The sequence below is a fragment of the Zonotrichia leucophrys genome, chromosome Z (genome assembly GCF_028769735.1).
Source record: "Zonotrichia leucophrys gambelii isolate GWCS_2022_RI chromosome Z, RI_Zleu_2.0, whole genome shotgun sequence".
In the NCBI taxonomy this organism is placed as follows: Eukaryota; Metazoa; Chordata; class Aves; order Passeriformes; family Passerellidae; genus Zonotrichia; species Zonotrichia leucophrys.
In genome coordinates, this window is record NC_088200.1 from 53,536,669 (window position 1) to 53,563,246 (window position 26,578).

General features: G+C 38.6%; 1 protein-coding gene across 2 annotated transcripts in view; it reads right to left on the reverse strand.

Moving 5' to 3' along the window:
• Positions 1-26,034, reverse strand: part of AUH (AU RNA binding methylglutaconyl-CoA hydratase) — a 112,493-nt gene extending 86,459 nt beyond the window's left edge. Inside the window, exons 1-3 of one of the 2 annotated variants that reach the window (XM_064735525.1) lie at positions 25,766-26,034; positions 16,698-16,765; positions 16,513-16,600 (exon numbers count right to left, since the gene is read on the reverse strand). In XM_064735525.1, coding sequence (XP_064591595.1) covers positions 16,513-16,600; positions 16,698-16,765; positions 25,766-25,991 — 382 coding nt within the window. In that variant the 5' untranslated portion in view covers positions 25,992-26,034. The remainder of the gene's footprint in view (positions 1-16,512; positions 16,601-16,697; positions 16,766-25,765) is intronic. The other variant, XM_064735524.1, reaches the window with a different exon arrangement.
• Between the last annotated feature and the right edge of the window lie 544 nt (positions 26,035-26,578).

A 26,578-nucleotide genomic window follows, 5' to 3' on the forward strand; every position in this document is an offset into this window, starting at 1 on the left:
AACTTGCAAATGGTGAGAATCTTCATCTTTCTTTTTAAACCTTAAATGAATATTCAGACCAAATATTCTTTGTAAATATTACTAAGCCTTTCAACTCAAAAACAAAACTACGAACACACCGAAAATTCTCAGCAACCTGTTTGTTCCTTTGCAACTTTGATTTCTAGTAAATTCAGTAATCAACAAAAAGACATTTCATCGCACTATCACAGATGACTGACTCAAATATTTTGCATATACATCTGTACATCTGAGCATGGCAGATATGGGGTTTTAACATTAAAAGGAATCGATAGTGATAGGTTTATCTTTTTTTGATTAGCCATACTTACAAAAATAGTTTACTGACAGCACACCCAGTTTTATAAGCTGTAAACAGAAAAGGAGGAAGTGTGCTATGTGGCAGAGAAAGAATTTCTTCTAAAGAAGTCTTGAAGTCAGTATTCTAGCATAAATGCTGTTTAAGAAGGAATTTTTCCTGATAAAAACCATGGTTTGAACTGCTAGATCACTTGAATGCAGACAAAAACATGAGTTAAATTATTTTTCTTCTTTTTCACTACTTTTCATTCCTTCCCTTGATCTTGCAGGCTTGACCCTGTATCTCTTCTTTTTTTTTTCCCCGCAATGATCTGTATTAGTCATGATGGTATATTAGCTGTAAACTTCCCACAGGTCATGATTCAATGACAATGAATTCTGTGCTGCTATGCAGCAAGTAATACTTTCAGTGGAACATTTAAAGAATCTGGTAAATACATACAATTTATGAAAATACAGATACCTTCTAAAGAATATCTGCAACAATAATCACATTCTGTTGTCTCCAAACTGTTGTCCCCAAATTACAAAGTAACTGTTCTCTGCATACATCAGACTGCAAACAAACTTGAAGACTTGAAGTAAAGGCCTTAGACTGCATGAGCTGAAAACTGAGTTTGACTAGAAATCTTTTCAAGTTAAACTAGGTAAGAAGAACACGAATTTTTGTGGGAAAACCCAAATGGGAGAAGAAGCATCTTCTAAGTTAAAGATACAGAGCTCAGTTTTGCCACTCTAGGTCCATTCAGAAAACTAAAATCTTGGACTTTAAAAAACAAACCCAAAGAACATTGAAATGGCTGGCATTCCTACATGAAACATCTCTGGTTCAAATTAATACTGGGGCAGCACTTAAGGACAAAGTCTTCCCATTCTACACAGTAAAACATGTTCTTCTGTGTGAAACTAAGGACAAGTAAGTATTTGAGCCATGAACAGGAACATCGCTTAATTATCCTTTGTTCGCACAAAACTCAGACATGAAAACAGCAGCTGCAATTCTATTTGTCAGTACACCAAGTTAAGCAGTTCATAATCAGTACTTCCCCTTACTCCCAGTGTCCCCAAAGGCTTTAAACTGACTCAGAAAAATAAATCTAAGAGCTTGCAAATAGCAAAATTTCCCATCCACTGAATATATTTTCAGCACCAATACTGCAAACTGAATTCTATTTTCTAAGGATTTGTTATTTTAAAGTACTTCAGGGATATTTGATCTCTTCTCTTTATGAAAGACCATCCAATAGACTTGTGAGCAAATTACTTTAGAGAAAGAAAGGAAAAGAAAAGGAGATCCAACATGGGAGTATAACCTGCTATCTGAAGGGATTTAAGAAATTATACAGATGGGTGATATTTGCACCCAGAGCTCAATCACTTAAAAACTATGTCCACCCATATGCATTCAGTAAGTTCCAGCTGGTGACAAGAACCCCACAAAGAAATCTTAAAATATAAAAAACCCCCACTATTTTAGATCTAATTTTCTTATATCCTACAAAACCCTGATACTTCACTATTAATATGAACTATGTACATTAGATTGGAAGATGCTGAGGGAAATTCTAGACTACTAATGATCTATCTGCTGACAGACAACAGAGAATAGAAATTTTCAGTTCCTGGAAGTTGCAAAATAAAGATCAAAATTCTAACTAGGAAATTAGATAAAAGAATATAAAAGCAGACATACAGGATGCTAAACTAGTAGCTGAAACCCAGTGGATAAACAGATAATGAGGAACCGAGGTGGTTTTTGTGGCAAAGTTATGTAACAAGAAACAACTGCGCACAACCTAAGAGAAGTTCAAGGCAAAGTCATTGCAACACTGGGGGCACCCAGTGACTACGAGGACCAGAGACCCCTATGGACGAGCCTCTAAGATCATAAAAGGACTTCCAGTAGGAGGCAGATGCATGCAAATTATTTCCAGGAAAAGTGATGTTTATGTATTACCTAGGAAGTATGCTGTAATGAATATGTATGATCACGATGGAATAAATACCCTGTTGTAAAGTTTCATGACACACATTCAATTAGAGGAAAAATCCTCCGAATGTGTCCGGACCTGCAATAAAGAATACCTGCTTTCTAATACCTCAAATTGTGCTAGAAGTCCATTCTTAGCCAACTCCAGTATCAATGCAGCTTTTTATCATTAAATGTATTTGGGGGAACTGCATTTTGTTACAACAGGCAGGATCTGACTAGAAGTCACAGAATTTCTTTTACTTGTCTTATAAATTTGGTGCAAGACAACAAAAGAGTTGCCTGATCTGTATAAAGAGAAGCATCCATGTATTACTATTAATTAATCACACACATGGAATCAGTGCTTAACTAGGAGAAAAAGTAAAAATTTTAGAAGGAGAAAATCAAAATAGGAATTTCAGAATTTCTTTATTTTCATACTACCTGTTCTACTTTTAAAAATAAATTTTTAATGCATATTAAATTTCTAAATGTTCAAAACAAATGTCCACAGATTTTACATTAAAAAAAAATCTACATACAAAATTCAAACCATTTTTACTATGGACAGGTCTCTACATTTTCTTGCATCACTCCATGAACATATTATAATGGTGATGTTACACATGCATATATATATATAAGCAACTCCATTTTCCATTTATGTAAATCCAGTTGCTTTTTTCTCCTTCAGCTTTCAAGAGCAACACATTCAATTAAGATGCTACAAAAAAAAAATCTTTTACTGCAGTAAATATATAACAAAGGTACTCTTAAAATAAACAAGTGTCAGTCGCAGGCCAAGACAAGAGAAGAGAGTAAAAAAAATTAATTATTGGAAGTTTTTCTTCATATTTGTGGCAATTAACAGACACATATATAGCTGCATTGTATCCAATTCTATGTCATTTATAAAAGAAGATGTGAAACTGACTGTTGCAAACCGCCTAAAGATGAAAATGTTATAGATTCAGATATGTCTAAGTACTTCTGCTACATGCCACTTTTATTCACTCTTTTCAAAAGAAAATGGAAAAGAATTCTTTATCATGTAATAACTATTTTTGCCATGTGTTGCGCACATGTATTCTATTTCCAGCACACTACCACCAAGCACATGAGATCAGATTATTTTTGCCAGCAGGTTTTCTCTGCCAAGGATATAAACGGCTAAGCAGGCTCAGTTCCCTCACCAGTGAAGAAATCAGGTGCCACAGGCACTTAGTACTCCAGAAAAAAGGCGTTACTTCACTCATACAATGCACTGTGACAATCTGCCTCAGAAAACTGTGAAGAAAACTAGTATCCTTTCCTCACAAATCAACATGACAAATACCCACAGATGTGAAATGAGCATTTCAGATGGAAGTGACTACCTGATTTGACTTAACATCTATGGAAGAGATTTGGACCTTAGACACTGCAGTGGAAAGTCAAATACTCAGAAGTACATAATGGAAATAAAGAGGAGCTAAGTTCCTGTGTAAGAACAAATGCATTTACCAGAACCTCACCAAATCTGTCTTATCAATTTAGTATGATCAGGGCTAATTAATAATCTGTAATTTCCAGTTAAAATTACCTTCACATGGTTTTAGTCCCTTTAAAACCACAGTTTTAAACCATTGTATATGGATTACAGATGAGTGAGTTTAAGATCTGAAAAAAACTGATCCATGAGCATGTCATTGCTCTCTTTTTAACTAAGATTTGAACAGTGAAAATTACATTAACTGAAGAAGCTAGCCTCCACCATAATCATGTCCAAATGGCTATTGTATCATGAAATCAGAGATTTGTTTAGGCTGAAAAAGACCTCCAAGATCATAGAGTCCAATCACTTACCTTGCCCATATCCCTAAGTATCATATCTACACATCTTTTAAATATCTCTAGGGATCTTACTGGACTCAGCCAACCATTCAACAGCCCTACTAACCCGTTACAATCATCATCAAACTATCAACAACATGCTACTACAAAAACACAGAATTCTACCTAATACAGTCCTCTGTGTTTTCCAGGCAATTATATAAAACTCTATTTCAAAATATACAAAGTTGTCTTGGAAATCTAAAAATGTATTTATTACAGAAAGTGCAAGTAATTTGAAAATATTAAGTTCCTGGTTTGTGTTAATGCCAGTTATGATATTAACCCAGCTCTCTAGAGATCTGATAAAAAGGAAAGAAAAGTGAAAAATTAAATGTTTTGTATCTTAAATATAGACAACTTTTTCTCTGTTCCAAGATTTGAAATGAAGGGCTTTAGCAAAACCACATTGCTGATGAAAGTCTACAAAGAAAGACAGTCAAACAATATTTTATGATTCAGGAATATATCTCAAATTCATAATCCAGTGTCTAATATTCTAAGGTGCTACAATTTCAGCCTCCAAGAAAAAAAATGCAGTATGTGAAGCAGTAAGAATAACAATACCCACAAATCATTTCTTAGAATTTCTCTAACTGCTAACCATGAAGGGCAAGAAGTACAGAAATAATCTTTTTCCAAAACCCGAGTTTCTACCAGAAGAGTGCTAATGGTACTTTTGGATTAAAAATAGCTAAAGAGCACCTCCCTAAATACTAAGTTCTTAATTAAGAATTCACCACTGTATTCTGAAAATAGTGGGGAAAAAGAATAACCCTCTTGGGCTGTAACACCTGTCAGAACAGGCTTAAAGTGACTTCAAGCATCCCTCTAGCAAAACTAAAATGAGTACAGTAGCATGATAGCAATGTTGGTATTCATAACCATACAGGACATTTTTGGAACAAACCCAGCTAAGGACTCCAGATTTCATTTTTCATGTCACACAAATCCATAATTTTGTACTGCTTGACTCTGGATAGCAGTTAAGTCCCCATTCAGTTGCTTTCCCATTACACAGCAGGATGGAGAAATGAAAAGAACCACAAAAGCAGTGGGGAGGGAGAGGGGCACCCACCTTGCAGGTTGAGATAAAGGCAGTTTAATAAGCTACAAGGAGAAAAAAGAAATAAACAAATTATGCAAAAGCAGCCATTGGCCACCAGCAGACCAATGTCTCTCCAGTCCAGAACAAGGTCTACTTTGTAAAAACAACTACTCAATTTTACTGCTGAGTATGATCTCCTATGTTACGGACTATCCTTCTGCTCAACTCACATCATCTGCGCCAGCTGCGCCCCGCCCCAGCCTCCTGCTTACCCTCAGCTGACTGACTGGCACAGTGGGAAGCACAGGGGACCTTGATGTTGTGCAACAACTATTCAGTGACAACTATAAAACAGTGGCATCTTTTCAACACTGTTCTGGTCACCAATCTATACAACACAGCATCATATGGACTGCTGTATGGGAAGTGAACTCTAAACCAGACATGCCCAGTACAAGTTTTAAAGATAAGACCACTAGCAATTAATGCATTTGTTAGTACACACATCAACCACAGAGGAAAAACTCATATACTTCAAAACAGCTACAGAGAGATACAGAAATCTGAAACTTGATATATACAAGGATATCAGAGGACTCATCTGAACTGCCCTGTGACTTCAAAGATCTTAAAGATACCAACAATGGCTACACAGTTAGTCCTGTAGGTTTAGATATCAAATCAACAATATTTAATACACCTGCAGGACACCGACTATAGCTTGCTGAAAGATGACAAATTATACCACACTAAGAATTTTTCTGGACAGGAGAATCTCAAGAAGACTTTACTCATTTTCATGGAAACAAAACTGTTCAGATGCAGTATCCTGTCCACTCGTCTGCCCTATCAAACCAAGGACTTCAGCAGCACTGAAGTCCACAGTCCTCTCTTTGATCCACACACAAACATCAGAAGCGGATTCATGGTAGTAATGCAGGTTTCCAGGTAAGTCCTTCTTTAAGATGGTCAAGTTCATCTACACATCTCTAACATATAAGCAATCACAGGAGTTTTTTACATGGTGTCATGTATGCCAATAGTCTTCTAATTACATGCTTCAATGATACAGGATAAAAAAGGAGGATAAAAAAAAAGTGTGTTGCATGCGAGTATTTATTCATGAAATTCAACACAACTCTCAAGCAGACCTAAGCAGTGCCACAAGGACTATATTCCAAAAGTCAAACCTAACTATAACAACTATATGAAATAAAGAAATTCATTAACTCATGCAACCTGGGAAATACGGGTTTGGATAAACCTTATAGAAAAAGTATAGACCAACTTTTTAAAATCAAAAATGAGAGGCATTGCACTTGCAGCACATACACAGCCATTAAAGATACATTCCCAAGCAGCCAAAACTGCAACAAGCCAGTGACATCACCAAAGACATCAGAAGAGGAGCAAACTCTTGAGAAGCATATTTTTAAAAAATAGACAAGCAAAGGAAAATATATTCTGATTATTCTCAAAATATTTACATAAAATATCCAGAAAGCACAGCCTCTTTATAAGAGCAAATGGGAAAACAAGTTGCCAACCATCTAGGGACACTGCACAACACAGTTTTCCCAATATAAAATCTTCCACATCATCTGGTACCTTTTCCATTTTAATTTATACTGTTCTGGTATATCCACTCCAGAAAATATTTCACTGTTTGAAAAGTCACTATAGCATTGTAAGCAAGATCTGTATGTGTGTTTCTCTGTTCTAGATAGTCAGGCGAGGTACTCCAGTGAGGCACCTTTCATTGTTTATAATCAAGACGTCACTTGTATTTAAATTCTGGGATATGCTGAAGTTGCGTATCCCAGATATTCACTGTTCCTGCCTGTGTCAAGTTTGGACACCAAGTCACTACAAATTTCTACTCTGGAAACTTCTTTATTATTTAGTAACAATCCAAAAGATCTAGAGCATTGCATCAATTTCAAGCATCTCCAGAAACTTTTTTAGTTCTCCAGCTGTTCAGGATGTTACCTGATTTACCTATTTGTAAGCTATATGGTTTTACTTATTTTCATTCATTAAATGACTTTCAGTCATTTGGTTATAAAAGTCTTAGCTCTAAAGTTAGACTCAAATCCTCAATTTACTATTATAAAAAGCAAGCTACACCTCCAAAATTTTTACTCAACATAATATAAACAAGATGTAGGAAGGCAACCCAAAAACGGCCAACTGTTTCCTTCAGACATTTGTCTCCCTAGGTTTTCTGTACAGGTACCTGGAGGATATCCCGAGCATGATTCTGATTGCCATAGACAGAGTCCAAACAAATAAACTTATCATCAGTACATTTATTTGTAACTACTTCTCCAGACATAACAAATTACTTTGTACCAAATATTTCATTTTAACAATTTTAGGCATTCAATTTGATCATTTTTTCCCATGATTTTATAATTTTTCATAGCTTTAGGAAAATCGCTTCCTTTCTTGTTACCCTCCTCTGGAAAAAGAACTAACCAAATACCACTACCTCAGTAATATATCTTTTACCTAGATCTTAATATTTTAAGGATTTTAGGTGGCTTTCACTGGAAAAAATATTTCCATAAAATACACACATTAATTGTGTGCATTTGCTGTAAAGGACTAAAAGCCCAAGGCAATTTGTTAAAATACTAAAACAGAAAATTTTTTTAAATATATATTTTTAATCAGCAGGTCAAACACCATGGACTCCAATAGCCAAAGATACCCTTTAATCCTGCTTGTATACTTCCCAGAACACATAAGCCAGCTGAATGATACCAAATACAGTATAGCCTTCTGTTGCTCAAAATGAGTTCTGAAGACAGATATCCATCACATAAAATAATCTCACATTTCCAGTGACTGAAGTAGGTGCTGTGTTTCCACATAACTATATTCCAGAGCCCAGCGTTTGGTAAATATTATACCAGTAAAGCACTAGCTTGATCAATCAAATTAGGTAACCCTACAAAATGTTGATTCGGTTTGGCAAAGCTCACCACACAACCAAAGAACCAACTCAGACAGATTTGGATCTTTTTAGTCAATTTTAAGTAATAGCATGGATCTCAAGTTCAAGATGGCTTCAATCCTATTGATGAAGGAAAAAGAAGAACGCTTGTATCATTGGAATAAATAAACTTTTACAGTTCCATTATTTATCAGATGTCACAAGCCACAGAAGAGAAGGAATGGTCAGATGTTGTTTCACCATATTGAAAAAGCAAGTCTCAAAATTGCATCAATCAAGGAGAAATACTGCTAAAAAGATGACTCTCTGGCTGGAGCTCACAATTTATCTTTCACTAATGGCCTGATCTTAGATTTTTTTTTTTATTTGTACACACAAATCATAGTAAGCTATGGTCCACAGCTCATTCAAGACCAAAAAAGGAAGAAAAATGGCACAGAAATATCCACAACTAGCATTAAAACTGAATATATCCAATTGCCAGAAGCTTTTTTTCTAAAAAAAAAGCTTTATGCTATGGTAATATTAGCTATGAATTAAGTTGTCTTTTCTGTCATCAGACCCTTAGAAATCTTTGACACAGGAGACAAGTACACACTGACTGAAAGTACTTTCAATTCAAACCGTCTGTATTCAGTGAAACAATGGAATCCCTTCTCAGACAGAAATACAATATTTTTATAAATTGCTCCTGATACTAAAGGAGTAACTAAACTGAAGTTGTCATTAGAGAACTTCCAAACTGGAAAAGGACACACAATATTTCCTACACAAGTCTTAAGAGCACACAAGATAGGAAGAGTGAGTCATCTAAACAGAAGCCATACACAAGCCTTAAGAAAAAAAATCCTGCCCCTCAGGTAAGGGATAGAAAAAAGAACCAAGTAGTTACAGATTTAGTCTTTTCTGCTGAAGATATTCCACTTTAACTTTTATAGCATACTTATTACACAGCTCTGGTCACTACTCACTCAACTGGAGAAAAATCTTCCTGACTACTTTTAATTTAGCCTATTTTTTACACAAGTTCCTCTGACACTCTAAATAACTAATCCAACCTCAATTCATAGCTCTTCAAGAATAAAGGTCTTCCCTCAATCTTACTTTGAAAAATCTGGACAATAAAAAAAAAATCTGGAAAATAACTGGATATGTAGGTTAACTTAGGCTCTCTGCCAGTTCCCCTCCTCAGTAAGATAGGGAAGAAAATACAATTAAAAGCTAGTGGATCAAGGGAGATCACTCATTTGCTACCATCATGCCCAAAACAGACTGGACTTAGGAAAGATAAATTTAATTTAGTGACAATAAAAGGTAGACAGTGAGAAACAAAAACAAAACCTTCTCCCCACCATTCTTTCTTCCTTTTTTTCCTGGCTTAACTTTGTTACTAACTCCCCCACCCCTCCCCACCGCTGTGTGAAGCAAAAGGGAGGAGGAATGGGGCTTGCAATTCAACCATAACACTTCATCCCTGCCATCTCTCCCACACAATACAGTCTTTCCCAGGACTTCCCACAGGAGACACAGTCCTTCAGGAACTGCTTCAGCATGGTCCTTTCCACAAGGCACAGTCCTTCTCCAGCATTGGTCCCCCATGGGCCACAACTGCCAGAGCATCTGGTCCTGTATAGGCTGCTGTCCCACAGGTCACAGCTCTGCCAGGGCCTTGCTCCTGACTGGGCTCTTCATGGGCTGCAGCTTCCATCAGGGTGTGTCTACCTGCTTCATCCTGGGGTTCCAGGTGGTTCCATGGTGTGCAGTGTGGATATCTGCTCCAGATTGGTCCTCCATGAGCTCCAGGATGACAACCTGTTTTGACGTGGTCTTGTCTTTGGGCTGCAAGGGAATCTCTCCTTTGGCACTTAAGCACCCCCTCCCCTTCCTTGCTTCTGATCTGAGGGTCTGCAGGGCTGCTACTCTTCCATTTTTTTCTCACTCCTCTCTCATGGCTGCTGCACATGGCTCTTTACAGTTTCTAATATATATGTTATCAAATAGATGCCACCAGCATCTCTTAAAGATTCAGCATTGGGCAGTCACAGGTCTGTTTTGGAACCGGATGCAGCTTGCTATGTCAAGTACCAGGACAGCTCCTGGTCTTTTCTCAGAGAGGCCCACGTGAACTAAATATATTAGTTTAAAAGCTCTATTCCCATCTGGAGAATAACCTTCAGAAAGCTTAACAAATGGTAATCAAATTCTATCACTTTCTCAATTAAGGCACTGCACCAACCAATGAGAAGACAGACAAGTGATTCTTAACATAAAATTTCCTAGTTGATTAGATGCTAATTTGAAGACTGCATTGTTAAGTACAGTCTCACCCAATTTCTTATCATATTCTTTGTGCCTGCTCCCTTGTCAGGAATGGGTCAGTCTTCTGCAAATCAAAAAAATGAACCTTGTTAGATTTTCATATTCTTACTGAAAAACCTCCTGGAAAACTCCATTTTACATTTTTTAGCTCTGAAAAATCCACTGTCATTCTAATTACTTCTGAAATTTAGTATGTGTTGTCAGGTAGTAGAGGAGCATTTGGAGTTAGATAACTAACATACTTTCAAAAGAAAGATACTTAAACCAGTTTTTCTTACTGGGATTTTTTTCTGTATATAGACTAGAGGATCAAACCTCAATCCTAACTGCACTCTCTATTGGCTCAGTTGTTCAACATGTGCTCTAGAATATAATGACGGGAATTAATCATCCAGAAACACAAGATCAAAATTAAGAAGCAAAATCATCTACATCGGACAAAGCAAGCTGTAGAACCCAAATGTAACAGATGACTGTGCGCACTCACAAGACAGAGCTGCCACATGGCTGACCAACCTAACGTATTTCATGTCACTGATGTTGATCTAGGAGAAATGCAACTGTTGGTTGAGTCTAATGATCTACAGCACTTGGCATCTGAACACTGGTGAAAGCTTGGAATGAGAAAGAGGAAAGAACCTAGCTACAGTCTACATCATAAGGCATTTATCTGGGGAAATGAAAGGTACATGCAGCAACAGAAATATTCAGAAGACACTAAAACATCTTCATGTGTCATCTGAATGCTTAAGAGGGAAGAGTGGAGTAATACACAAAATCTTTTCTCAGTTTCTGGTGCAGGAGCTGAAATCTGGAGAACCAAATATGATCTAGGAAAGCTTACAGTTCTCCTTGCTTGCATAACAGAGACAGCAAGAAAAAAGGAGATTACACCCACAGTAATACCTCCCCTACTACTCCTGCTAGTTCTATAAAAATAAGAGTAGGTCAAGTATTTGAAAGCTATTATGAAACTCCTCTACTCCTCCATATTAAAACCTCATAAACAAAAAAGTCTTCAAGGATCTGCTCTACCAGGCTTGTCTGCTTCATAAACTTCTGCCAGAAAAACTGCACCAGCTGGAAGTGGCAGCCGGGAATTAAACTCCATATAGCCAATTCAACTCTGATGGAAACAAAATTTTGATGCAAACAAATTATGCCAACAGGAAAAGCATTTGGGTTGGCTTTACTCATACCACAGATTCAAATGGTGATTTTTTTTTCTGGCACAGAGATTTCTTCTGCTCTTCCAAGAAGAGACTTTATTGGCCGAGCTGCAGTAACTTTTAGGTCAAAGTGGTTTAAAGAGCTCAAATACCAAAATTTTTCAAACTGTCTTGAAAGACTGTTACAAAAACAGCAAAAAGTTAACTGTCTATATTCTGATATCTCTCAAAGATTTTTGAAATAAAGTCTCCAAAGAACAGTAAAAATTGCTCCAAAGCTTGCTCTCTTTGTATGCACACATATACAAAGCAAATAACCCATCAACCTCACAATATCTATCATACAGTCCAGCTCACTTTGAAAAAAACAATCCTGAAGAGAGACAGTTCTAAACACTTACCCTCAAAACACAGTCACCACAAAAGTCTCAAGAAGTTACAAGTTACCACATAAAGCTCTCCTAACTCTCCCAGGCAAATCAAAATCCAGAAGCAGTGTGTTCCTCTATTGCTTCTCTCCTAAAGGAGATAGCTTTTATTCTGCTTATCAACAGAGAACAGATGGATGCAGGGAAACTGAGAACAACTCACATGTGGATTTTTAAGAGAAATGATCTGTGACTGGACATGGACAGTACGAGTTAAGCAACTGTCCTGGTTGCACCAAAGGTACTACTCTGAATGGTAAGTAGCAAGGGGTTTTATTTATTAGCATGAGCTGTAAATTGAACCAATGGACCATGGGCCAGTAAGTTACTACCTGAAATACAAATACTACCTGAAATACTACAAATACATGAAGAATATGGTTTTTTATGCTTTCTTGACTGGACATGAAGAGCGATGGAGGAACATGACATAACCAAGAAAAACAACAATACAAGGAACAGCAAGCAAAAAGGTAGAAGCAAATGAATATAATCAGAATCTGTTTCTTTAATCACTATAACCATCAACACATAAAACTGTTTAAAAGGAAAGATTATTACTTGATCCCATAGTTTTCAATTGCAAAATATAGCATAATCCCTATTTCTGACATACTGACAAGAGTGGGTGTGATAGGAAAAAACAGAAGAAAGCAGGAGACCTAGAACCACACAGCAGTCTTCAGCTTCAGCCAAAACATATCCAAATGTAAAATTCTATAGTAACGAGAAGTTTTATAAATATTATCTCAGCTTCTATTCAAAGCCTTAGAAAATTGAACAACAAAAGCTTTAAGGTGCAGTATTAGCTTGTTCAATTCTTCAGACGAAAGCCATTTTCATACTCTCTGAAAACTGAAAAAACTGCTCTTAAGCAAGTATTTTATTTGTACTTTTTTCTGACCTCATGTAGTTAAAATCAGAAGAAGCTCTAAGACCATTTTCAGAATAACTCTGATTGAGTAGTGAGGTCGGACCAGATGACATCACTGAAGTCTCTTCCAACCTTAGCCACTCTGCAAACACACCAACACAAAATTAGATTTTGAAACAACTTGTGGATACTGCTTCCTCTCTTCCTCACAGTACTGTATCATCCAACACCGTTACACAGACTTATCTCTACAAATATTTTGAAGATGAAAAAAGCCTAAAAATCTGCTCACAAAAAGCACCTCAGCAGTATCACTAATACACATATGTTAAAATTATATTAATAATGAAAAATCAAGCTATTCAAATTGCCTATGTGAATGTAATTTGCCACCTTGTGTGAACACAGCACAGCCCATCATTACTCGATCACAGACATTTTACACATGGGACATCTGCCTTTTTCCATCCATAAGCCTATGCCTTCCTATAGAATGGAACACTGCCAGGAAATAAAAAGACTCCTTTACAGACCCACCTACAATGGCTGCAGAATGGTGCAAGTACATAGCCTCAGCTTACATAGGCCAGGACTGATCATACATGTTCACTCCAGAAAGACCAATACTTAACTTATTTGATTTCAGACGTAGAAAGAAAGGAGCCAACAAGTGACTCAGAGCCAGAGCATTTCTAATGGAAGCACAAGAAGCCCTTACAGACATAATTACTCAAAGAAATAGCCTATGCATAATCACAGACACCCTTAACCCCAGACATGCAAGGCTTTGATTTCTGGGTGTCTCTTTTGATCAGTGCTAGAGCATTAATGAGGAGCTTTCTGCACCCATGGATGTACGAAGTACTAAAAAGGAGACACAAAGAAAAGAGTAGGTAAAGACTCACAGTGAATTTTTATGCAGAAGTAAAAGGATGTGATTTCTGGCACATCTCTACATTCTTTTATACAATTCCATTTTTGTCTCCCTCCTATTTCACTGTGTGAAAATATCATAATTTGAAATCATACCCAAATCTACATCAGTCATCAAAAGAGTTTAAATATTTTAATCATACACACTGCTACTTTCAGAAAAATGGTTGGATGTCATGTTTTGTGGACTAGGCCTTAGAAGGAAACAAGACACATGGCTTGTGGCTTTCACAGATATGTGTTGATAGCTAAGGAATGGCAGGATTTAATGATCTTGGACTTCATTCCACACATAAAAGGGAACTACCATCCAGGACAAAGTTTCCCAATACATGGTCTGTAAAACATCAGATGGTGGACCAAAAAATAATCATAAAAGTGTATTTTTAAAAACATACATTCCCACACACGTTAGCAAGAAAACATTATTGAGGAAATACAAATAAATAAAAACATTCCAGGTTTAGCCTAACTAAATAGCACTATAAGGCACAAGAAAATGTGACATTTCACAAGATGATCCTTGCATTTTTTAAGGAAATTAAATGTTCTTGAAGTAACATATTCTCCTTTAACATTTAAGTTTGAAAACACTTTCTTCTGTTCTACTGAATTTCCTGAGTCCCCTCCAGAAACTGCCTTCTTACATCCAGTATGTTCCTCTCCTCATCTTGCTTCCCCCTAAGCTGTTAACCTGTTTTTTCCAGATCTCACTATGCTTCCTTTATTATCATTCTCTTTAGAGATACCCGTTAAAGTCACCTAGGTCACCTACTAAAGCAATCCATCCATCCACTGTGCATTTTCATCTATTTTCATTAACAAACTCTGCTTCAGGTACTCTGTTTCATTCTAAATTTCAGTTACCACTGTTAGAACACCATTTATTTCACTTGTTCAGATACAGCAATCTCCTTTCTTAGGACACTTGTTTCAACCATCACTTTTTTAAAATTAGAGCCACCTAGTTCACACCCTGTCTCTACTCCCCAGGTTAAGATCCCAATATAGCTACCCAGCCTTTGTCTTTCACAATCTTCTTTTCGGGACTGATTTTCCTTCCTCATGTTCTGGTATGTTCTCTGTTATTATGTCTTAATACATACTCTGAATTGCTTGGCTTTCTAAGCCAGATAAAAAAGCAGCAATGAGCATGTTAAATCTTTATACCAAAACAGCTTGGAAAAGACAGCTAACAAAGAATACTGGATGCATACTTGGAGCTCATAAGTACAATAATAGAAGCATACCTGAGATAGTCTCCCTTAAAATCAGTATTTCTGCCCTCCTATTTCCAATAAATCGCTACTACAAAATTCAAGAATGTCAAATAAAAAACATTGTTAAAAAACCTGAACAGCCATCTTTTTATTTCAAGTACATAACATTTAACTTGAAACACCATTTGCATGTGTTGCTCTGATGCTTCTTTCTTTATCAGTCTAAAAACTAGAGGTTTTTTTCAGAGATGACTAAAACTTAAAACTTCTTGATTTAAAACAAGATACAAACTTTAAATTAAATATGCTGATTAATACACACACATTTAACCCATTTATATGTATTACTGAATTGATTATTCCCTTTTTTCCAAGACAATTATTTTCACAAGTCTTGTAAGTGAAAACTGTATCAGCATGAGAATACACCTAAGAAAAGCCAGAAGAAGAATTTTAAACTCAACTAAAAGTGCTTAGGTATGCTGCATATTTAAAAACTATTTTGCATTTAAAACTAAACTAATTATGTTATTTGGGCTTTCAAGAATAATAACTACAAAAATGATCAGAAAAATAAAATTTCAGAACTGACCTCCTCTTTCTTGACAGTTGTATTAATGTATTAGAAAGAACAAACTGTTCTTGTAGTTCTGTTCTCTTGAACTGTTCTCTTGAAAGAACAAACTGTTCTTTTACTTCTGTTTTCCGTTTCAAATGGATGTAAATTAAATTTGAATAAAGTAAGATCTGGTTGAAAAATTTTTAAATAAGAAGTCTATTCGCTTGATATTCATAAAATATACTCTGTATGAATTGATCTTGACTTGTCAGCAAATTCTGCTTCCCAGCATCTGGTAGCTGAGAGCTCTAGCTTTTCTGAGCACTTTGGCAAGATTTATATACTGTTGGATTTGTGGGCTGGGATGTGTGCTTTTTGTTTTGATTTGTTTTTAATTTGAGAATACATTCAGCCTGCAGTAACATGCATATTCATCATGAAATTTTAAGTTTACATATGTTTCTTTAACTAAAATTTCAAGTTAATACATTTAAAAGAAAGGTTTGATACAGCTTTCTACAAAGCCTCTTTATATGGCCGCAAATTATTTGCACCTCATTCTGAAATACTGGCATGAGTTTCTAGATCAATTAACTGATTCTTCACTATCATGGTTAAACTATTATATATTTTGAAATACTTTATGACAGAGAAGAAATAAACCAAATATTTGATTTGTCTTAGCAATCGAGGAAAATAATTTAAAAATGTTTTGTTTGTTACTGAGATTAATATATGAAAAAGACATGTTTCCTTGGAATCTGGGCCTTTTTTGGCTTTTTTAGTGCAATAAGAGAATACAGATTTCCAGCTTTTTACGAAAATTAAGTTTGCATACCAGCACAGAATATCCCCGGGACTTCACTCCGGAATACAACAGTTCGTACTTTCTTATCAGATTTCAAAGCATCCACAGCTTTTGACATCTACAGAGAAAAGGAGGAAGGGGAATCACCAAACACTTTTTAAAGTGCTTCATTCCAATACTTCACCTTTATAGTAAAAACTATTATTTTCACTTACCATTTTTACAAGATTTTTACTAAGTGCATTCTTGGCATGAGATCTGTTTAATCCAAGCACCACAATTCCTGGAGAGGAAGAAAGATCACATCATTGTTACAATGGAGTGAAATATGCATCATCTATGTAAATTATTATTATTTTGAAATTATACAAAAGGCATTGAGGATTAAAAAAAAATGCTAGTGTAATCACTACTGAATTTCTGAAAGAAAATAAAATTATTTATTCTTTTCAATACTCAACAGAAATTACACTTACTTTAATAACAAAAATAGGGCCATAACATTGTTATGTGGAAACAGTGCTTACAAAGGTTGAATGTAGAACTACACAACTGCATGCACAAATTTCATGTTTCTGCGTGAAGTGCTGACACGCCATCAGGAAAGATGCTTAATTGTAAAGCACATATTTCCATATTTAGAGAGACTATCTCCAGAGACTTTTTAAAGCATGAAGCGCTATCAGAGCAAAGACCAGCAACTCTGCTACAGGTAAAAAAGAAGTCATAAACATGGAAAGAATGCCACCAATGGGAAAAATTGGTATTTTTGTTTAAAAAGGAAAAAAACCAAACAAAAACTTCTCTCTGAAACACAAAAATCAAGCTCAGTGATTGGTACATGGCTCCAAAGACACAGTCAAAGCTCCCTTAGCCCAGTTAAAAGATCAACTGTCTAACTGATTACCTGTGCGTTGGTTTGAATATTGCAGCAGAAACAAAAATTTTCTTTATTATGCCCCACTCACCTTAACAGGCATGAATATCAAAGAGGAAAATTCTGAAAAGTCTATTTTGGCAACGCCTAAGTTTATCACAATTATAGCAATCTTTTAGAGAATTACTGCCTGAATTCACACAACTGCCTGAGTTCAAAACACCAGCACACAGTCCTGATCCTGCCCAGGTAACATTTTATCAGTCAGGACCTTTTATGCAGAAAATGCAAGGATAAGGGCGAAAATAGGACTAGGGCAGGACCAGGAATGAAAGGCAGAAAGGAAGCTCTGTCTCAAACAAAAATGCCCACAGTATTGCCACCAACCTATGATATGAAAAAACAGAATTCCAGAAACTCATTGTTTGCCCAGGTGATTACTACTTCACCACTCAGCTTTGAATGTACAATCTATACATAATTATGCTCCTGTAGCCTTCCTTGTCATCTCAGTGCATACTGTTTCTTCTATTTCTGGAAGACCTGTCCTCCCTTAGGACTGACCCATTAGCGTCTGAGCTCCCTTCCTCTCCTTCCTCTGGCATGCACGTGGCACACACATGCACACAAGACAAGATTTAAAAGAGCTCCTGCTCCTTCTGCAGTTATCAATTTGAAGACAAAGTCTTCCATTTGTCAGCTACCACTGTCAAGATTCAAACAAAAAGAGTGTCAAATGCAGTAATAAAGCACACATGCCTTTCTTGCTCTTAAGGTACAGTCAATTGTTAAGTATAGATACCTCCTAAAAGGGGAGTGGAGCCAGGTCAACCCAAATGACCTTCACTCCTTGTTCTACAAGCCTGAATTCCCACACTTACACCTGTGGCTGGAGATACTCAAACAGGACCACCCACAAAGGTCGCTACTCAGCACTTGCATAGGAATCTGTTTACATGCTGTTAAGCAAAAAGGAATGGTAGTGTAGCACTTTTCTTCAGCTGTTACAACTTCTTCTCCAGGAGGAGGATCACTCCAAATTCAAATATTCCATATGTTCAACACAAGTAGATCAGGCAAAAGCATCATCCTACGTTAAAGCAACAAAAAGACCCTTCATCCTGACTTCACGTTGATTTTCAGGCACTACAAATCCCATGCTTGAATAAACTAGAGACGCTATTACCCCAAATCATACTTCAGTCAGAAAATAGCATCCTTTTCAGAAACATGTTATACTCAATGGTAATAACACTTAATGACACTTGAATTTTTTCTTCTTCCCACTGGAACTGAAAGACTGCTACTCCACGACCAACAACAGTGTATTCAGAAGGAAGCTCCACTTAACAATAAGCAATTTAAAGATTTTTTCCTACAAAGGAATTATCCTTGAAGACAAATCATACATGTCAATTTTTGCTTAGCAGTGTTGTATCAAGTCATAAAACTATCACTTCTGCTTTCTTCCACAGAAGTAAAAGATAAAGATGACACCCACCTAGCTGTTTTCATTTAAGTATGAAAAAAATATGAAGCAGAAGTGCAAGAGGAAAAGTATAAAAGGTTTGCAAGGGACATCTACATATTGCAGTGATATATATACAAAAGACATGCCTTACAGTCACATTTGAATCATTATTGTTCTGATATGCCATTACTACAAGATCTGAGCATCCTGAGGATGGAAAGGACCTTAAAGATCATTTAGTTCCAAGCCTCCTGCAGGGACACCTTGCACTAGACCAGGTTATCCAGAGGCCCATCCAACACTGCCTTGAACATCTCCAGGGATGGGGTATCCACAGCTTCTCTGGGCAATCACTTTCAGTCCCTAAAAGTAAAGAATTTCTTCCTAATATCTAAACTAAACCTGCTCTCTTTCAGTTTTAAGTCCTTCTCTATCTTTCTTACAGGCTCCCTTCAGAAAATGGAATGTCACAGGAGGTCATTCTGAAGGATGAACAGTTCCAATTCCCTCAGACGTTTTTTATAGGAAAGGTACTCCATCCCTCCAATCATATTCATGGCTCTTCTGGACCAACTCCAGCAGCTCCATGTCCTCCCTGTGCTGGGAGCCCAGAGCTGGATGCAGGTTCCAGGTGGGCTCTCCCCGAGCAGAGCAGAGGGGCAGAATCCCCTCCCTGCCCTGCTGCCCACGCTGCTCTGGATGCAGCCCAGGACACGTTTGGCTCTCTGGGCTGGGAGTGCCCATGGCTGGCTCATGTCCAGCCTCTCACCCACCTGCACCCCAAGCCCTTCTCACAGGGCTGCTCTGTATCTGCTCATCCCCAGTCTGTGCTGATACCATGGGTTACTCTGACCCAGATGCAGTTCCTTGCACTTGGTCTTTTTAAATTTCACGAGATTCTCATGGACCCACTTCCCAAGTTTGTCCAGCTCCCTCTGGATAGCATCCCGTCCTTCAGGTATGTCAACTGCACGACTCAGCTTGGTATCATCTAAAAATTTGATGAAGGTGAACTCAATCCCCTCATCTATGTCATCAATGAACACACTAAATCACAGTGGTCCCAGTAGAGACCCCTGAGGCACACTGCTTGTCACTGCCATCCATCAGGACCCTGAGCCATTGCCCACTACACTCTGGATTCCACCATCCAACCAACTTCTCACCCACTGAAAAGTCCATCCATCAAATCCATCTCTCTCCACTTTAGAAACAAAGGTGTTGCGGGGAACTCTGCAAAAGGCTTTCCAGAAGTCCAGATAAATGAAATGTGTAGCTATTTCCTTGACCATTGATGGAATTAATTCCATCATTCAAAGTCAGTGGGTTGGTCAGGCAGGACGTGCGTTTGGGGAAGCCATGCTGGCTGTCTTGAATCACCTCCCTGTCCTCCACGTGCCTCAGCACAGCTTCTAGAAGGATCTGTTCCTCACAGAGAGGAGGCACAGAGGTGAGTCTCATGGGTCACTAGTTCCCAGACTTCAGCTTCCTGTCCCTTTTCAACATGGATACAATGTTTCCCTTTTTCCAGTCATGGGGGACTTGACCTGAGGGCAGCAACTCTTCAATAATACCTGTTACATTGACTAAATTTAAAGCATTTAATCATGGTTCGTTTTTCCTAAAGCATACACATATATATGTGGTTTCTGAAATCCTTTAAAATAAACTGTTTGAAAACTCTACCTGTGAAAGAAAATATATTAAAAAGTAATCATTAATAAATAGAAGTAGAAATTAGTAGTAGTACTATAGTAGTAGTAGTCTTTGCTTTGTTGGTGTATCTGTATGGTATCAAAAATGTGAGAGTTCTACTAAGAAGGAATAAGCATTCACATAATGCTAAACCAAATATTAATGTCATAGTTTTTCCTTGGAGTCATCCCCACATTATTTCTGGGACACACTTCAGCACATAATGTGCATCTATTAAAAATACATATGCCTACTGAAAACTAACTTCATCTTAACTGGCTAGGCTCTCCAAGAGACAATGATTCCCAGTGCTGTCTAATATAAGTAGCAATATTCCTGTATACTGCTTTCCTAGCCAACCATTAGAGGCAAAGCATACATAAATGTACAATATATTTCTACTTAGAAGTTGCCCCTGTCAAAAGAGAAAGCTGCTTGTGGTATAATTATCAGCACTCAAAAGAAAGAGGAAATGCATCTTATATTATAAAAGTTATATCATAAATACGAAAGTTATATTATAAAATGAAATCATAGTAAAAGTAAGAAATGTCTTCCACTGAAATAAGAATATATACGTATCTGGAAGATAGTTTTAAAATATTCATAAATTTCCAGAAACATTCTGGTTTCAAAGCATATACTACATTTAATACTTGAATAAAGTGAGGAGATTAGATCCTGGTTTAACTACTGTTTGTATCAGCACACAGGAGATCTTACTTTTAATAATGTTTTTTATCTCTTTTATCTTGCACTGTTAGAGATCAAAAGATCATCCTCAGTGTTTGGTAGAAACACATTTAAATGGTTACTTAAAAATTAATCTTATCTTTAAACCAATATTAGACATTGTGCCAGAGTTTGAAATATTCACTACATCTGCGTATAAAGTACTTGCAGAATTCTTTTTATTTGTATTTATTTTATTATTTATTTGCATTAAATACACACACAAGTCATTTTTCATAATTAAAAAAATATTTTAAAAAGTCTGAATTGTGCTTTGAAAAGTTGAAGGGGGATCAAAGTAAGTTAATTTTAAGCTTGTTTCACTTAACTACTCAGATACACCAAGGCAAACAAGTAGACTTAGATGTTTATTATTCTGAAGTAGCTTCTTAAGCAAAACAGGAACATATGGTGAATATATCATGCACAATTCTGGTGGCTTTCATTAATTATGTTAAAGAAGTATTTAAGTGAAAAATCACACAGATGTGTACTAACCAGCAGTTTTTAAAAGCACTAAAACACTCTTCAAAATCTCCTATCTCAGCCTGTTTCACCTCTAAATTCTGACCTAACTCTTTTCTGCACTTCTTAAGTTAATAAATCTCACCTGCTCAGCCTTGCTTTAAACACGGCAAAGGGATGGGAAGTTCCAATTTATCAGCTAGCTATCACACCAACCTCTGAGCAAACAACTTCAACCAAGACTGTATTTGTTTCTGCCCATTCCACGTATATTAGAATTCCAACTGATGAAGACCAAAAGCTGTCTAATTCTAAACTGAACCAAAACCAGCTGGGAAATTTGACCATAAGGAGTCATTCTAGTGTAAAATCTAAATTTTAAAAATATTTATATCACATTCCAGCAAGTGTCACCATCACACTGGAATCAAGACTAAAAAGATTTTTTTCCCCATGGCACCTATAACTTAAAAATCCAAAGCACTAAGGTCATTCAAATTTGTAATGGGATCACTAATGTAATTTGGCTAATTTCTAGAATGTGAATAACAATAATACATTTCAGCCCCAGTGATGATCAAATAAAATCTCAAATAAAGTAAAAGATATATGCTTAATTTTAAAAAAATTAAAATATTTTTTTTTAAAAAAATTAAAAAATTTCTGTGAGTAAAGATGACTGACAGTCATCTTTACTCACAGAAAACTGACACTAAAAGCTTCACAAGCTGCAACATGGGCAGAATATATAGGTATTTTTCAGTCACATTCTTCAAAAACCCCCCACCTGTTGTATTCTAGTTCTGGTCAGATTTCAAATTTGGACGCTGGAATGCCTTGAGTTAAAATTCCAATAACTAGCCTTTGCAAATACAGTCTCATTTGACTTCATGTTTAACAACCTCCCAAGACCTGGGGTATGCAAATCACATGGAAGTGATGTGAAGCACAACAGTTTGCTACTTTGCCTACAGGCAAAGATTTGTCTAGTGCTACAAGACATAGGCCTGTATGTGAGGCAGGTACAGCCAGTCTTCCTTCCTCCCAAGTATCCACAGTCCTCTCTGAGCAACGTGGAAATGCTCGGCATGTGCAAAAGCACAACCATAGCATCAACAAGCATGAACATGCCATAGGAGGCAGTCAGAGAGCAGGGTCTGAGCATGCACGCACCAAGTCAAGAAGTATGTAAGGGGATGGTGCGATGAGGCCACGGGGCACCAGAGTACCGTGTGGGGAAGCCAAGAACACGAAACGGTAGATCAAGGAATGGCAGGGTAGAGAAGAGCAAGAAAGACCAGAGGGGTGTTTACAGAGCTGGCGTCCTCATTAAGCAGAGATATTACATGCTGTAAGTAGGGAAATATAGATAAACTTGGTATACATGGTGAGGAGGAGAGGGTGTGCTAGCACGACAGGGAGGAAGTAGAGCCATGTTACTTTTGTGGAAATGTTGCGTGCTCTTTGTGCTGCTGAAGAAGGCATATGAAGTTAATGTCTCCTTCCGGCCTACTTCTACATCCTTGTTCTTATCTTTTTTCTAACAAACAGTGTTTGTTTCTGTGTCCTTCTGAAAGACAATACCAAAGAAAATTCCTTCCGCTTAAGAGAATTCATTAATTAAAAATCCTTCCTTATGATAGCAAGAGCTGCTTTAACATTACAAATATTATCTCCAAGTTTTGGGGCTCTAGGCTACATATTCAGTATGAAACACCTTCATAACATTATAAAAACAATGATTCCTGGCCAATTCAACAGCTGGAACACACTGCCTAATTCTATGTTTGTTGTGTAATAAAAATAAAAGTTGATTACCATGTAAGATCGTGATATTTTCTACCACTTCTTGGTAAAGCACAAAATAAACAAAGAAAAACACTCTTCTAACATTTTACAAACTCTTCTTTGCTCCTGTCTTGTCTCTTCCTTAACTTAAAATAATCCCAAAAAACTCTGGATAGATGTTTGAAACTAATTCCAAGTTTCAGAGTCAGCTGGAAAAACAGGACTAAAGTAGTACTTTTTAAAGGAAGTGGAAAGAGTTGGAAACAGAACTACAGAAGATAATTTCAGGACCAGATTATATCATCTTTACTATCAATCCTAAATAATGATAAAAACCTGCCCTCAGATGAAAGCACAACATCAGTTTTCCCTTGAAAATGAAAGAATAATCATCTAAGCTCATACTAAAATTCAAAGTTTTAAAGTTACCTCTCTGTATATGTATACAAATCTATGTACAGGCATACTCAACTCATTGGCATTTGCTTAACTGCCAGTAGGTGTGAAATAGCTGAGTTAATGTGCTCACAGACATAAACTAAACTGTACATCTCAACACATGGTGGTTCCAAGATATATTCTCCATGTAAAGAGATTCACATGCTGCAGATACCAAAGCTCTATACTATGGCCCTGTCTGTAAAAGCAGGTATAACATCATGGCTAGAGAAATAAATCCTCAGGAACAGAGTTTGCACTTGCTTTCTCCTCCACCTTTCTGCTGCATCCACAGGGGAACAAATTGACAAACACCAAAGGAAGTGGAACACTTTCAAAATCCAGACAGCATCACATCAGAAGAGGAAGTACAAAGTGTCTGTGCTGTGATGCACTGGCTGCACGTCATTAAGGAGCACAGAATTTTTTTTTTTTTTGACCAGGTGAGTTAATAGAAGACTCTTGGTATAACTGAGTAGAAAAGAGTACTAGTTGACAGCACTAAAAGCAAGGAGGAGGATGACATGATTACTAGGAGAGTGGCATGAGATAAGAGAATACTGAAGCCATACCTTCCACAGAAAGCATGGATATCAGTTTTATGCTCTCTCTGCCCCCTGCACACAAGCGCAAAACTGATGTCTGAAGCAGCATGATTCCAGACATTTGCTGCTAAACTTCATTTTCTCACAATTAGAGTAGCAAACAGATGCCAGTTCACAGAGGTGTACCTCACAAACGTAGTACATATACTGCAGCACTCTGGAAAAGAGGAGTGATGCTGTTGACACACCTCAAGGACAGGACATCCACAGCAATCTAGACAGGCTCATGGAGTGGGCCCATGGGAATCTCATGAGGCTTAACAAGATCAAGTGCAAGGTGATTCAGCTGGGTCAGGACAAACCCCAGTATCATCACTGACAGATACAGAGCAGCCCTGTGAGAAGGACTTGGGGGTGCTGGTGGGTGAGAGGCTGGACATGAGCCAGCCATGGGCACTCCCAGCCCAGAGAGCCAAACGCAGAGCAGCGTGGGCAGCAGGGCAGGGAGGGGATTCTGCCCCTCTGCTCTGCTCTGCTCTGGGGAGAGCCCACCTGGAACCTGCAGCCAGCTCTGGGCTCCCAGCACAGGGAGGACATGGAGTTGTTGGAAAGAGTCCAGAGGAGGCCACCAAGATGATAAGAATGGGACACCTCTCCTACAAAGAAAGGCTGACAGAATTGTAACTGTTCAGTGTAGAAATGAGAAGGCTTGGAAGTGACCTAGTCGCAGCCTTCCAGTACCTGAAGGGAACCTACATGAAAGATGAGACAAGACTATTTATAAGGACATGTAGCAACAGGACAAGGTGAAATTGGTTCAAACTGGAAGAAAATAGGTCTAGATTAGTTAATAGGAGGAAAATCTTTCCTGTGAGGGTGATGAAGCACTGGAATAGGTTGCCCACCGAAGTTGTGGATGCCCCATTCCTGGAAGTGTTCAAGGCACGGCTGGATGGGGCTCTAAGCACATCTGGGTCCCTGCCCATGGCGGAGGAGTTAGAACCACATACTATTCAACGACCTTTCTAACCCGAGCCGTTCTACATGAAGAGCCAAGAAGGACCAAGCTGACCCAGTTCTGCCACTGCCATATCGGCAGCTCCCAGCACTCTGCGACGCAACCCCGGCCGCGGTGACAAGGAGGAGGAGCCTCCGCTCTCTCCCCGCCCCTCACCGGCGGGCAGCTCCCCCAGGGCCGCCCTCTCTCTGCCCCGCAGGGGTCACCCCGGCCAGGCCGGGATGGCAGGTGCTCAGCCGCCTTTCCCTCGTTACCTTTGTGCTCATCATCCAGGTACCGGACGCGCAGCTCCTCCTCTTCCTTCGCCTGGGAGCCGTAGCTCCTCCCGGCCGAGGGGAGAGCGGCGGCGGCGACGCCTCCGCTCAGCGGGGGCGCGCGGTGGCCGGTTCGGCCGAGGGCGGCGAAGGTCGCGGCGGCTGCGGCTGCGAGCCTGAGCCGGGCGCGCAGGAGGCCGAGCCCGCCCAGCGCCGCCGCCGCCATCGCTGCTGCCGGCGCCGCCTCAGCCTCTCGCGGCCCCGGCCCCGGTCCCGCCGCCCACGTGACCGGCTGCGGCACGCACGGGGCGCCGCTCCCCCCCGTCTCCCCTCCCCTCCTCGCGCCGCCGCCGCCGTCCGGGGCCACGGGGAGGGGGCGGCTCGGCGCGGCCGGGCCCGGCTCCTGCGCGGCCCTATCCCGGCTGGGGAAAAGGCTTGTCAGTCAGCGGAAATCTGAAACTTGACAGAAAACCAGCCCCATCCTGGGCCGCGTCAAAACCAGCGCGGGCAGCGGGGCGTTCTGCCTCTGCTCCGCCCTGGTGAGACCCCACCTGGAGCACTGCATCCAGCTCTGGGGTCCCCAGCAGAAGAAGGACAAGAAAATGAGTCCAGAGGAGGCCATGAAGGTGATGAGGGGTCTGGAACACCTCCTCTACAAAGACAGGCGGAGGGAGCTGTGGCTGGTGAAGAGATGGGGAAGAGAAGGCTTTGTGGACACCCCACAGCAACCTTCCTGTATCTGAAGGGAGGTTCATCAGGTTCTGTAGTGATAGGACCAGCAGTAAGGGGTACGAATGAAGAGATGAAATTTAA